The sequence below is a fragment of the Pezoporus wallicus genome, unplaced genomic scaffold, assembly GCF_028554395.1.
Source record: "Pezoporus wallicus isolate ANWC-B61680 ecotype Strahan unplaced genomic scaffold, APGP_CSIRO_Pwel_v1 contig_10084, whole genome shotgun sequence".
In the NCBI taxonomy this organism is placed as follows: Eukaryota; Metazoa; Chordata; class Aves; order Psittaciformes; family Psittacidae; genus Pezoporus; species Pezoporus wallicus.
In genome coordinates, this window is record NW_026642497.1 from 812,380 (window position 1) to 826,344 (window position 13,965).

Consider the following 13,965-nt stretch of genomic DNA (forward strand, 5'->3'; position numbering starts at 1 on the left):
CTGTGCAGACCACAAGACACAGCAAAGGGAGCAGTGGGTTTGCACTGATTATTCCCAGAGAGACCAAGGACATGCCCATTAAAGTTTACCTCGGTTATGCAGCATCAGGAACAGCCAGTTCCCACTCCCTGCTCCACCGAGTCCTGCGCAAGCTCAGCAATAGGGAGTGAGAACTTCCTCAGCCACGGATCAGAGGGCACTGGAGTCTTGCCATTTGCTAAGGCACAGGGAAAAATGCAGGCACTGGAGTCAGCATTTTAAGTGAGGGTAGGAACACCATCCCTCAGTCTGCACTTCCTTGATTGCTGTGACAGCTGCCTTTCACAATCCAGGGTGTCTCCCGAGGGAGCAGGATGGGCGCTGGGTTTCCTGCTGACACAGGTGGTGACAGGAGTTCTCCTGGGGGTGACAGGAGTTTGAGATGCTGATAACAAGGAGTCTGGTGCTAAAGCTTGCTCCACTGCTCCTAGCAGGAACTGCTGCTACATCCCTGGCCTTGGGGTCTTACTCCAGCCCAAGGCAGACCACAGACAGCACTGAGGGAAGGCGGTGGCTCCTACAGCACTCAGTTTAGCTGCGAAGTCCTTGCTGCAGAGGTCTTGAGCCTACATGGGGAAACAGGGCGACTTGGACTTCTCCTCCACGAGCATGCCCACTTGAGGACTATTTAAGACAGACACAAGCAGCTCAGGAAGAACCTGGTCCAAAAGTGGAAATCAGTAAAGCTACCTGGAAACCTACAGTAGGATGTTTGCCCCTCCCAGGGCAGCTCATCCAGGATCTAGGACAGTGGGCTGAGAACTGTTGGTCTAACTTAGCGCATCCCACCACGTTATAAACCATATAGGCGCAGCCATGGCATCTAAATGGGTTTTTAGCACAAAACTCACCCCGAGCTCACAAAGCTGAGCAGACAGGATCATGAAAGCTGTGTGGGAGCTCAGAATAAGGAGACAAATCTTCCCTCTAGTGGCCGTACAGGACAAGTCTTTCAGTTACCTTCTTTCCTCATGCCAAGACTAGCAGCATTTTCACCAGCCTTTAGGATCAACGCAGAGCCCAAGCACGTCACATCTTACAAATTCTGCGTTGAGATTTTAGTGGCTTAAAACTGGTGTAGCTGCAAATTTACACAAAGCAACAGATGGACCCAGGGGTCTGTGTCCACCCTATGGCTTGAAGGTACCCATCCTCATGGCCAGCTCATGCTGAGGCTACATAAGGCAGCCGGGACAAGTGCCTTCTGGGCACTGCAGCAGCCACACAGCCATAGCACACCATGGCCTGTTTCTGCAGCACGGATGGTTTGTGGAGCTGGTTCTTCAGCTGACTTACTCCCCCATACAGCAAGCATTCAGTGGGACACAGGATTATGACTATAGTTTTTATCCCAGTTTCAGCCCCATCACCACCACAGCAGCAGTCAGCACAGATCCAAGTGTGCTGGTCAAGTCCTAACTGTGGCAGAAGCACAGTACCTGCCAGGAGGACATGTAGCTTTGAGTTTCCTAAGCCCTCAGCTATCTCCCTGCCATTGCACACACATCCAAGTCTGGCAAGCTCTTTGAACCTCAGTGAGACATAGTACAGCACCACAACATTGACACCACATCAGTCATTTCTGTGCCACATGGTCTCACCTTGGCACAAGGAGGAAACACGTTACAGTGTGCACTTCAAGGCATGTGAATTCACCTACAGAAAAAAGCCCTTGCTCCCTTCATCAGTCCATTCCACTTCTGCCAGGGACAGAAAATGCAGCCCCTTGCAAAATGGCTGCAGGCAGTATGATCAACTTTTGCCTTTCCACTCTGGGACTTATTTAAAAACCATTCCAATGCATGCATTGCAGGAAAACACGTATATGAGTCGGTACTAAAACAGTTCCCAATACTAAAACCTTACTATCTACCTTTAGTACTTGGCTAAACGATGTTCATGTCCAACGAATGGGCTGAGACAGCATGGAGCAACAGTATTAACAGCAGCAGGGTCCTACAATTCCACTGGCAAACAGATTGTCAGAGCCCCTTGTAACTAATCAAACCTCCCTATCAGGTCATGGTTAAGGGTAGCACAAAAAATCTGATACCAGCCCTGCCCCAAAAACTGTCTTCCTGTAACTCAGAGACAAGCTGTGTACCCTTCTTGCCTTCATTCCTCTGGCACGGGAGGGAATGCCTGCCAGCTTCAGCAGGCTGATGGGAAGGCACAACATGGCCTGGACATAATGGGTAATTAGTGCTAAGGGCAAGTTAATGGCAGGGATTTGATGTGGACATGGAAAATATTGTAGTGTTGCTCCTGGCTGTCCTCTGCTGCCTGCCTGCTCAGTGGTGGTGTGCTGGTAATCCAGGCACAGGTTGCATGTCACACTGCTCAGTACACCCTTGCCCAGCTGCACTGGCTGCCCCTGCTGGGAATGAAAACAAGAGAAGTTCAAGCATGAATGTTTTGGGATCCTTTTGTTGAAGGCAGGTTTGAAAAGTCAAACCTACTGCAGTCTGTAAAGCCAGAACCTTACCAACAACTCTGCCATGTTACAGTAGCTATGCACATTCATTTTATGCACACCTATACATCTTTTCCATGAGCTGTCACTTAGCATTTGAGAAGCTGGTGAGTGGCTCACTCTCTGCTACTATGCCAGTCCATCTTGCTTTTAATACGGATAGTGCCTTTCCTGAAATGGGAACAAGTGCTGGTTTCTGTCCCTTCAAATACCATTGGCTGACTAGATGCCGGTCTGCATAAAGTTAATTCTATAAAACAGGCCATCATTCCTCCACACTATTAAAAAATATAGGTTTTAATAGTTTTTATTCTTTGAATAGAAGAATAAAACCATGTACATCACATCCTGCACCTCAAGTAAAACATCTCTAAGATAGAAACACAGCAACAGGATGAAATGAATGTATCAAATAAGCACAAAATTCCCAGAACAAATCTAGTCACTCTATTTTTCAATCCTGAGAAAAACACAGGCCACAGTACACATCTGTGTAAGGAACCTCACAAAGTAACAAAGAGGCATTTGTTTGAGACCGTCAGCCCTACTCTCTTTTCTTGATGGACAAGCCTGTATAAATTCCACACAGATTAAAAAGCACTGGACCATGCAATTATAATGGCAGAGGGCATTTAAATGCATTTACTGAGCAGAAACATTGGTTTTTGGGTCTCTCCTGATGTCAGTGCAGTCCATTACAGAGCTTCTCTTCTGTCACTTCAGATTTCAAAAATACAGCATGCAGCAGTAAGTCAGAGGATGGGAAAATGGCTTGTTCTAATGAAGTTCCAGGGCTCCATTTTGGCAATTATGGTTGTTCATATGGCCCAAGTCCTCATCTTGCATGAGTGCAAGACAGGCTTGACACTCCCAGGATGTCTCCAGATCCTTTCTGTATCCAAACCAAATCTGTAAACCAAAAGACACAGCACCACCCCATGTAGGAAACCCTCACTGCTGCTGGCTCACTTCACCTGCAGGTCAGCTCTGTGACTTGTCAGAAATCTGACCAGGTCTCAGTTCTCTTCCAAGCCCGCTTTGCTCAAGCTCTGCTATAACTGACATATATTTAAATTCACTAGATCTGTGGTTGAAGGTCTCCACTAGTTCATAGGTCTCGGAACGATCCGTTGCATAGAAAAGCTGCACCTGATTCGCCAAGCACTGTGCTTCATGCACCACCTGCGAGTTAAAACAAAGAGTTTGTGTTACTATCAGGGCTTGTGTTTGAGTATCCTGCTGAAAAAGACTCTTCAGCAGCTGCAGTCCTGCTCACTGAGCGACTCAATGCCAAGCCACCTTAATTTAGCAAATCTCTTAAACCACCTCCCTCTTGTTCCTGACCTACTTACATGCTTTAGCACCGTGCATTTAAACTGCCTTCCTGCTGAGCATACACCTCAGAGGTCAAATACATCTTTCATGATCCCTGCAAGCTCTAAGACACTGGATATGCACCAAAGTCTCATCTTTCCCTTCTTATGGTTGACCTATTTGCAAAAATTGATTGTTTACTCAAGAGACACAACGGGGCAAATGCATCACCAATGAGTTCTCTGCACACTCCTCTGCACACTGCTTCAGAACTGGTGTAAGTAGGTCAGTTAGAGATGGGATGCTTTAGTTATCTTGTTCCACCAGTTCAATCCCTGGTACAATTAGTCCTAGCACTGTACTACTGCAGATATGCAAGTAACAGCACACCCACACATAGAAAAAAGAGCAAAGGTGCATGGAAACAAGAAGCACTGGAGGTCTCCTGATTTGACAAGCAGTATTCAAAACAGTTCTTTAACTTGTTGGCAGGTAGCAACACATTTCACTTCAATTTGCTTTTATTAATAAGAAAAAAACAAAAGTAACAAACAAAACAAAAGAATGCATGAGCTGAAATCACCAGAGAGACAAAGACTGGTGACTCCCTTCTAGCTTTCCCTAGTACTAAGTAGATTAGGTTAAAGGAATCTTGTAAGACTATTCTTTGGGAAAGGGTCTTTTAAAGACTTCATTTCAATTTGGCTTTAATTCAAACCTGTACGAGGAGTTGCAGCATAAAATGAAGGAAGACAGTGAGCAGATTTCTCTTACCAAGAACTTGGAGTCCATTTCTGCTGTCATTAGAACTATCCCTTTTTCCTTCTGTAGATCAGGAAAATGGTACAGGACCAACTGGCTAGGGGCAGTTTCACCTTGGGTCTGAAGGAGATAAAGAAACCCATCAGCATCCCATGAAGAACTTTAGCTCTACTGTAGATCTGGAGGCTTTATTACAAAACTTTTGAGTATTAACTGCTATGGAGGCAGTCATCTTTCAGGGCTTAAGGGTCAGTTCTAATTAAAACTTTATTATTCCTGGCATTTACAGAAAACAAGGGATTTGCAGAGTTAGGCTGGGTTTTCTTCATGACTAAAGACTATTTTGCATTTAAAAGAACCCACAATTTCCAGGATGACATTTCATCTTATAGCATCGACTGGTAATGTAAACAGCTTGCACAAACAGTTCTGAAGAGTTTGGCTTGTGCTTCTATTTTGAGACTATGTGACTTCTACCTCATCCTCCTTTTAGAGAGACACTTGATACCCATAAACGTACTAATTTACCCTTAATTAAGTTACCCATAATTAATGTCAGTTTTTCATTGATAATTCTTTTCAAGTTAAGCTAGACAACCTGTTCATTAAACTGTTTAGCAAGTATTAGATATTGTAATATGTTGGTAGTATGTATTGCTGGATCCTAAGCCATTTTTGGACTTTGTATTTCAACCACTCACCTGAACGTTTATTAGGGAAGTGAAGTGCAATTCTGTTCCTGACCACTGCCCCACAAAGAACTCGTAGCCTTCTTTTCTTGGCAAAGCATATAGAAACTGCAGAGAAATGATTAAAAAATTAGTAAAACCAATTCAAACAAAGCCTTTCATAGAACAAAACGGTGCCCATGTAATACTGGCCTCCAGCGTAAATGCTCTGGAAAGAGAACCATAACAGATAAAGGGGTTTCCTTGCCCCACCAGGAATGATAGGGCAGCAGGAACCAGACAATAAACCAGCATTACCTTATCAGCATTATTACATTAGCAAATATGTTGGCATATATTTTTATCAGTGTTCTATGAGACAGGGAAAGGAAAGGACAGGACAGTGGAGAACATTCAGACTCTGACTTTTCTGTTCACTTCTACGGAATTAACAGAGAATGATAAAATATGACATAAGGAGCATTCAGAGTATGTAATCCTGTAATTTCACCAACTGTTTCAGAACAGGCAGCAAGCATTTTCTCTCTAGAGATTTACAATCTATTAAGCTCCATAGGTTAGAGACTTGCTCATTTTCCCACACCAAGGGGAAGAACAACACAAGAGGAGAAAAACATACAGGATACCTGACTAAATGCCAATGCACTGTACATAAATGTACTTAAAGCTATAAATAGCTTTCCAAGTTCCAAGTACCTCGGGAAGCCGGATATGGCTGATCTTGCTCTTGGCAAGTGGAATATACAGGACCAATCCACCTATCCAGTAAACTCTCCCATTCAGATCTGCAAAAGCACTCCTCCTAACACAGTGAAGTCTAGGTACTTTGTTTTCACAAGGAAATGAAGCATTTGATTTCTGTGTCAGCACAGCAAAATTTGCACAAAGGCAATGCTTCAGTGCACAAGTTACTGTAAAAACTTACTTTCAACTGAAAACAATGCTAATCCAGCAGCACAAACAAAAGATATCCTTTAGCTTGTTAGTTCTGCTCTTTTGTAGCTTAACTTCTTCAAAGCAACAACATACTCGTTCACAAAGGAATCTTATAATATATCCACCAACCCACATGAGAAACAGTGAATCCAAATCTTGGGAATCCACTCATTTCTGAAATAAACCTGTTATGCATTCTCAGTATTTTATGCTTTGCCATGCTGGCATACACCTAAGACATAACCCACAGAGTACTTTACGAACCTTAATAAAGGGTTCGGCTACACCTAATTCCCACTTTCTTTCCTTCGCAGCTGCTGAATTACAATGCTGTGCAACAGAGCTTACACATAGGCTTTTTTGACAACTCACTCTCCCTTGGAAACAGACACATCACTGACACAGCAAGGTGCCTGCCCAGGATGGTTTCCATGCAAATGACTCTTATTAGCTTACCAGTATTTATCTATCACAGATCAACAGCATGGTGAAGAAAGCATGGCTATGCATATTTGACAAAAAAGCAGGCTAACAGATGACAAGGTTCAGCTCTTATTTGGACAAAACCCCAACATGTTGATTTCTTGTCTTTTTCTCTTTCAGATACTCCTGCCTATTATCTCCACTGCCAGAAAAGAAACATATAGAGGAGCAACTCACAGCAGCCATTAAGACAAGAGAACTCCCTTTCCCCACACACACACAATGTGATGCCATGGTGACTCACAGTTACAGCCAACAACAGTTCCTCTGGGTTAAAGCAAGTGTGCTTTGAGCAATAAGAAAAGATATGTGGGAATATCAGTGAAGCTGGCCTAAAAAGCCTGGCTCTTCATAGCACTGCATGAAAGAGACAACCACAAGACATCAATTCATGGAAAACAATGGCTTGTAGCTAAATCCATTCCCTGGGAGATTCTGCGCTTGTTTTCTGAACCCTACATCTCTCATCTCTAGTTATCTGATCGCTAGATCAAACTGTTTAATACATATAAATAGCCATTGCTTTTATCTGAACACTAAGATGAGTGTATGAACACTTGGATTTTACTTACTGAGCTGATACAATGAGTCTGAATAGAGGAGGGTCAAAGGTTTATGAATTAAGCTTTAGAGAGGAGAACTGCATTACAGCTCTACATCCACACGCTGTGAGTATCTTCCATACGTACCGATGGACATTTCTGGGCTCTCTCCCATATTAAATCAAACTTTTCTGCCTTTGGAGAAGGAGAAAGAGAAAGTCAATAATTCAGAATCATCTCATTAACCTTTATAGGGTACAACTTCCATCTACAGAAGGTCTCACTGCGGGAGCAGCTAACAATGAGTGCACGGAAAACTGCATTTAGTTCTTAGTTACCCAAATGTCATTGGTATCCCGTTTTAACAATGCTGTCTCCAAGATACAGCAGCAAACTCCTTTCTGGATCCAAAGCTTTATTCCTTGGAGGTGGGGGGCCCACACTTCAGACTTACATTATGTCCTCTTTGAGTAATAGGTCCACCGCATTTTGTGGTGTCAACAGTTGAGCAGGGCGACATATCCCTGGCCTCAAATTGTGCATTTTACATCACAGTCATCTATTCTTCAGTATCAAAATGCAGCCTAGATATTTACTCAAGTAACATACTTATTGCTTAGGTTTATATTAAAGCCACAAATACATTTGGTCATCCCTGATGAAACCTGGTAATGTCATTCACATGTTCTCTACATTCCCCCAAACCTTTTGTCTGCACTTTTCTTCCCAGCACAGCACATTAATAGTCTAAGGTGTTCAGGAAAGAAAACACATGATATCCATCAAACATGAAATTCCCCCATGCGTGCTTTTGAGCACTCAAGAATTAGGCAAGGCCTTTCTTCCAGCCAACAAAAAGCTTTTGGCAAAAGATACAGAGATTTTCCCCCCGCCAGATGACACCATGAACTACCTCCTAATGTGCCTAGGACCTGGTTTGCATTAAAGCCTTAAAAAGCTTCCAAAGCTCCTCTAAAGCAGTGCACCAAAGAACAGTGCCAGCCCCACTAATGAAAGATCTACACCGTCTTAACTGGAGTCCCCGGCTTTGGCCTTCTGCTATAGTAAATGTGTGATTCAAACTGTTTTCACAAGATCCACATGTTGGGAAAACTGAAACATGAAGCCGCTCAACTTCAAATCCCATGTTGCCATATCAAGGGCGTGCAACACTTCATACATCTAGGATACAGCCTCCCACCAACTTCAGTTGCAGCTCAAAAGGCCAAATACAATTGCAAATCAGACCCCAGATCTAAATGAGGTTTCAAGAACTCAAGGAACATACAGTTTGTGCCCAGATGTGAAAAGACAGATTTAAGAGATCACAATCACATAGAGACTTTGAAGCAAGGAATGGAAAGAAATCCCCAAAGTGAAAAAAACCTCCTTCAGCCTAATGCAGATTAACAACAATTAACATCTGGGAAAGTCATCAGGAATAAGAAGTAAGATCTTATCACAGGAAGCACCATGCAATCTCAGTGAAAGACAGCACTGCCAATAATTTTAAATGTATGAAGGTAAGTCATAAGTGATTAGCCACGTGCAAATCATTAGCCAAGTGCTCTAGTACTGCCCTATTCAACTGGAGTTTGCTGTTCAGGCTGCAGGGAAGACAAGAAAGAAATAAGCAACACTTAGAAAAAATGATGTGAAAATATAAATGCTACCTTAACAGATACCAGGGCCCTGCAAAGAGTATTGGATACTCATAATAAAATGTGCCTGGAAATTCAAGCCAGATGTGCAGAAAAAGGTACTGGCTTTACTGAGACTGATGTAAGCGAGGAAAAAAAGGAGTACACGTTTTTGGTGTGGGGAAAAAAAGCCTTTAGCCTTCATTTGGGACAGTAAGACCACTGAATCTGGAAAGAAAATTTGTTCTTGTAACCTCATTTTCCTTCAATGACTGCTTTTAAAAGCAACAGAATCACAATTAGAAAAGAAAGCTTTGCATACTGGCCTTTCAAATGCATAACTACAGAGGAACTACTTACAGGAATAACAGCATAAACCGTATCTTTTGCAGAAAAATACTGATTCCAAATCTGCAGGAAACAGAGGAGATGGTGTACAGTTATGATCAGCAATATTAAATTAAAATAATAACAGTTAAAAGCAGTAATACTAAATGCTTTAAAAGAAATTTCCTTTGTCAACTAACCTTTGTAAGCACTTCAAGAAGTCATTTTTCAAACCTGACTGACTTTCCTGCTAACACAATACACTTCTAAGTGTAACATTTAAGAGAAGACAAGTCTTTGCATAACACTTCCCCATGTTCACAACCTTTTTCTTCATCACAGCAGGATAGCACTACCTACATAAAAGCTCAGAGTCTTTAATAAATGGACAAGCACAGGTAAAAAAAAGCCCAGAGTTCAGGACTTTTTCAGTTGCTCTTCCCCAGTCCTACAGAATTAATGAGAATTGTCCGTAAAATGTTTAATCAACGAAACAGAAGTAGAGGAATTCAAAAGGAACTCATGAGTTATCAAACCACTCCCTGCTATAACTGGTTGCACACCATCCCTGCAGAGCATGTAACTACTTCTATAATGTTCTCAAGCTATCAGGAAAGCCGCTAGGTTTCTGCTCTCCAGGCTGTGCCAGAAGGCTGCTTTCCTTCAAATGATCGTGCCTACATAGTTTCTTGGCATACAGACTGATAAGGAAAAAAAGTATCGATCCAACTCAAGCTACATCAGAAATGTGCAACAGATGTGACTTATAACTAGATAAAAGGGAATACAGTGCAAAGCCAAGCAGATAACAGGAAGAATAATTCACTTCACACTGTTTTTCAAAGAAACAGACCCATCCACCTCCTTCTCACCCTAACCAACTTCAGTACACAGGCTCCTAAATGAGATACAATGCAAAGAAAGGTACAAGGTGGCAAAAGCTTTGATTTTATTTCTGTAGAACAGATGTAGTATAATCCATACGAACTACTGCTAAGTTTTCCCTTTACTGGGCTTCAAACCTGACCAGAGCTTGCTAACGCCAATTCAACTACTACACACTAAATGGCAACAATAAGAATTACAGTAGAGTCAGTTTCTGAGAAATCAAGTCCAGATGTACCAAGCTACATCCTAGGTGGACTTACATATATGGAAAAAATTTTATTTTCTACTACTAATATGCATGTCAATGTGCTTTTAATAAATATTTCATCTGTAGACTGAAAAATAAAACATGGCTGAGTAAAATTCCATTCTCATATGCAGATTACTATTAAGCACATTCCATTTAAATCCATCACCTGTTTTATCTCCTCCGCTGACTTTTCTTTCACCATCTCAACATTCAGAATTGAATCAAGTGTCTGTAAGAGAAGGCATAAGGAATCCGGCATGATGGCAGTTCTCCGATCGAAGTGAGAATCCAGAATGAATGGATGCAATTAGAGAACATACTCAAGCTAGAATAGCTTCATTCAGTTTACAGTGTGACTTAGTCTTCTTAATTGCCAAAGAAACCAGTAAATTATAAGCAGTAGCACACTGAGAAGTGGAATCACACACTGAGTCAAAATAGAAGACATACTTTCAGGACACAGAACACGCTGCTCCAGCTGTGCAGAAAGCTGCAAGAGGAGCTGCAGCCTTTCACCTTCAGCCATCTCAAGACATATTTACACAGTAAGTTTGCCAAAATACAAGAAATGTGGAAGAGAGTAAAACCAGCCTCTTGTCCCTCTGCTGGCTAATCTCTGGAAATCTATTTATACGTTGTACAGGCAGCTTAACCCTTGCTGTTTATTGCTGTGAGCATTCAGTACAGATTCTCTCAGGAGCAGGAGCTTCCAGGGTGTCAGAGAGAAATGACAGGATACTAAAAACGCAAAGTGCCAGGAGTTTCAAGATCAAACACAATCCCAACCGTAAATTAAAATCTTATAATCAATTGCAGCATAAGGAAGATCAGTTTTATGTCAAGAAGCTCTTGGCTGAAGCACTGATGGTAGCAATACATCTACATCCTTAATTTATCAGCATGTCCTCTCCTAACATGAAGGTTTGTTTCCCTTACCTTGTCTTTTGTGAATCCACCCTTAGATGTCTTTGAGCCCAAGCCTTTTGCCTAGAAGAAAACATTCTTTAGTTTTTATAGCTGATGCTTTAATACCATTTATTTTCCTTGCCTGCCATGCATAACATGCCTGATGACAAAAATCTCTGAGTAAGAGCTCAAGTTTAAGATACTTGAAGTTCACTGCAGTGCATTTTGAATAAAATTATTAATTAGAAGAAAGATGAGTAACCTAATGAATTATTAATTTAAAGGCCAGAAAGGATTAATTTAAAGCAAACTATTATGCACTTTGGATCCGGTATTACTGAACAGTTTTCTTACATTCCCTAAAAAATGATATATGCAAGATCATGTCCCTCCATTTGGCTAAACTAATCTGGAACTAATTAAGCAACTTAAACAAGGCTTCAAGCACAGAAATTAGTCTAAAACCCAGAAAAATTAAACACTGGAGTAGAGAACAATACTTCTAGCCATCAGAGAGTGACATTCTGGAGCTCCTTACTAATGGGAACACTTTATGTTCACAGCATTATGCTAATCCTATAGACATGGCATTATAGCTTTAATACATGTGAATTACAAAGAAAGATGGCCTTACCTTTTCCTCCATGCATCTGATAAATTCTCCCTGATTGGAGTATCCCACAGGCTGCTTTTTCACTTCAGTTCTTTTTTCCATACGGGATTCAAACACATCTGGACTGGATCTGAATTGGAAAAGGGACTGTTAAAAGTACTGGGTGATGAACATCCTTTGGCTTTTTAAAATGTTTACTGTGGCAGTGATTCATGCTGTAAATGTTGTAACTTACATTTTTAATTTCTTGTTATTGAAACTCTCTTACCAACTGGCCACAGAATCCCAGACTGGTTTGGGTTGGAAGGGACCTCAAAGCTCACCCAGTTCCAACCCCCTGCCATGGGCAGGGACACCTTCCACTAGACCAGGTTGCTCCAAGCCCTGTCCAACCTGGCCTTGAACACTGCCAGGGATGGGGCAGCCACAGCTTCTCTGGGCATCCTGTGCCAGCACCTCAGCACCCTCGCTTTTTATCCAGTATCTGATCTGTATTTTTATCCTAGTATCTCATCTGAATCTCCCTTCTGTCAGGTTAAAGCCATTCCCCCATGTCCTGTCCCTACAGGCCCTTGTAAGAGGCCCCTCTCCAGATTTCTCATAGTCCCTCTTTAGGCACTGGAAGCTGCTCTAAGGTATCCCTGTAGCCTTCTCTTCAGGCTGACCCAGCCCAGCTCTCTCAGCCTGGCTCCATAGCAGAGGTGCTCCAGCCCCCACAGCACCTTTGTGGCCTCCTCTGGACTCATTCAAGCAGGTCCACATACCTCTTGTGTTGCAGGCCCCAGAGCTGAACACCACGCTGAGAGACAACTCTCACCAACTTGGTGACAACTACATACAATCGCAGCATGGTTTGGCTTGGAAGGGACCTTAAAGCTCATCCAGTTCCAACCCCCTGCCATGGGCAGGGACACCTTCGACTAGACCAGGTTGCTCAAAGCCTCACCCTCCTTCAAGGCAGCATTTGGCCTAACTAGTTAATTTTCTCATTGGCCACAAAGCTAAAAATTACTTCCTTCCTTCCTTCCCAAAATCCCACCTCCCCCAGCACCCTATTCCCAGAAATGAGCCCCTCCGCCTCGGCCTCCCTGCTGCCCTTCCCTCCCCTCAGGCCCATCCGCAGCCATGTCCTCAGGCCCGCCCGCACCTCCGCAGCTCCTGGATCTTATGTCGGTACTTCCCGTAGAAGGGGTTCTCCTCCAGCGCCGCCTCCCCGTGCCCCGGCCCCAGGTCGGCCACCCCGCGGCTCGGGGGGACCAGCAACCCCAGCGGGCGGAGAGCAGCGCGGCTCCGCAAGGCTGCCGCCAGCCCATAGCCTTGCAGCAGCGGGCCCGCCATGGCGGCCGGCCCCTCAGCGCTCCGCCCGGCCCCCTCAGCGCTCCGCCCCGCAGTGAAGAGGCCGGAGACGCGCTCTGGAAAGGAACTTTTATTTCGAGACACTAAAAGCGACGTTACATGATACAAAACCAGCGCGGAGTGCCATAGCGCAAACCCAGCTCAGAAGCGCGATGCACGACGAGCACGGTGCGGTTTCGCTGCATGTAAAGGTCAGTAACTGAACTGAAAGATACACAGTGAGTGTAGTGTAGGGTGGTTCCTACACGGGAGTCATCCGAACAAACGCAAATACAGCCTGAAAACGAACCTAAGAATCACAGCATAACAGCAAGATAACAGCAAGTCTCGGCAGCGCATCGCTCCATTCCCGCTACAGCCTGGACTTGTCCCTCTCACCATTTCATGTCTTTTCATTTCAGACATCACTTATTTCTCTAGGGCGCACCATCTGAAGCTTCCAACCACCTCATTGGAAAGCCGTGCTCCACAGGCATGAGCTGCAGCAGGGAGCAGATCCGGACAAGTGTATTTACTACACCCATGGCTTTTATGCCCTCTACCATCTGCAGCATGAATAAAACACAGGAGGAAGCCTGCCAACATGCAGCATAAGGGCTCTGGAAAGCATGTAGGATGGAGACCGGTGGCATAGCAGAAAGCTTGCTGGCTGGGGACCAGAGCTCCCAGCCTGCAGCACACGACGACTGGTTACCCTAGGCCAAACAAGCAACCACTATACGTGGGGATGATGTTGAATTGATAGCA

General features: G+C 43.6%; 1 protein-coding gene across 3 annotated transcripts; it reads right to left on the bottom strand.

Annotated features, from left to right (window-relative positions):
• Window positions 1–2,949: 2,949 nt before the first annotated feature.
• On the bottom strand, window positions 2,950–13,238 carry ATPAF1 (ATP synthase mitochondrial F1 complex assembly factor 1). 3 transcript variants are annotated; one of them, XM_057430713.1, is made up of 9 exons: window positions 13,010–13,238; window positions 11,884–11,992; window positions 11,280–11,330; window positions 10,510–10,572; window positions 9,239–9,289; window positions 7,386–7,433; window positions 5,290–5,385; window positions 4,601–4,708; window positions 2,950–3,694 (listed from the first exon to the last, which is right to left on the bottom strand). In XM_057430713.1, the coding sequence occupies exons 1-9, from the start codon at window positions 13,198–13,200 to the stop codon at window positions 3,494–3,496; spliced, it is 918 nt and encodes a 305-aa protein (XP_057286696.1). In that variant the 5' UTR covers window positions 13,201–13,238; the 3' UTR covers window positions 2,950–3,493. The 3 variants fall into 3 exon arrangements, with proteins under 3 accessions (XP_057286696.1, XP_057286698.1, XP_057286697.1); XM_057430715.1 differs by lacking the exon at window positions 11,280–11,330 and having other exon boundaries at window positions 13,010–13,229; XM_057430714.1 differs by lacking the exon at window positions 7,386–7,433 and having other exon boundaries at window positions 13,010–13,229.
• Window positions 13,239–13,965: the final 727 nt, after the last annotated feature.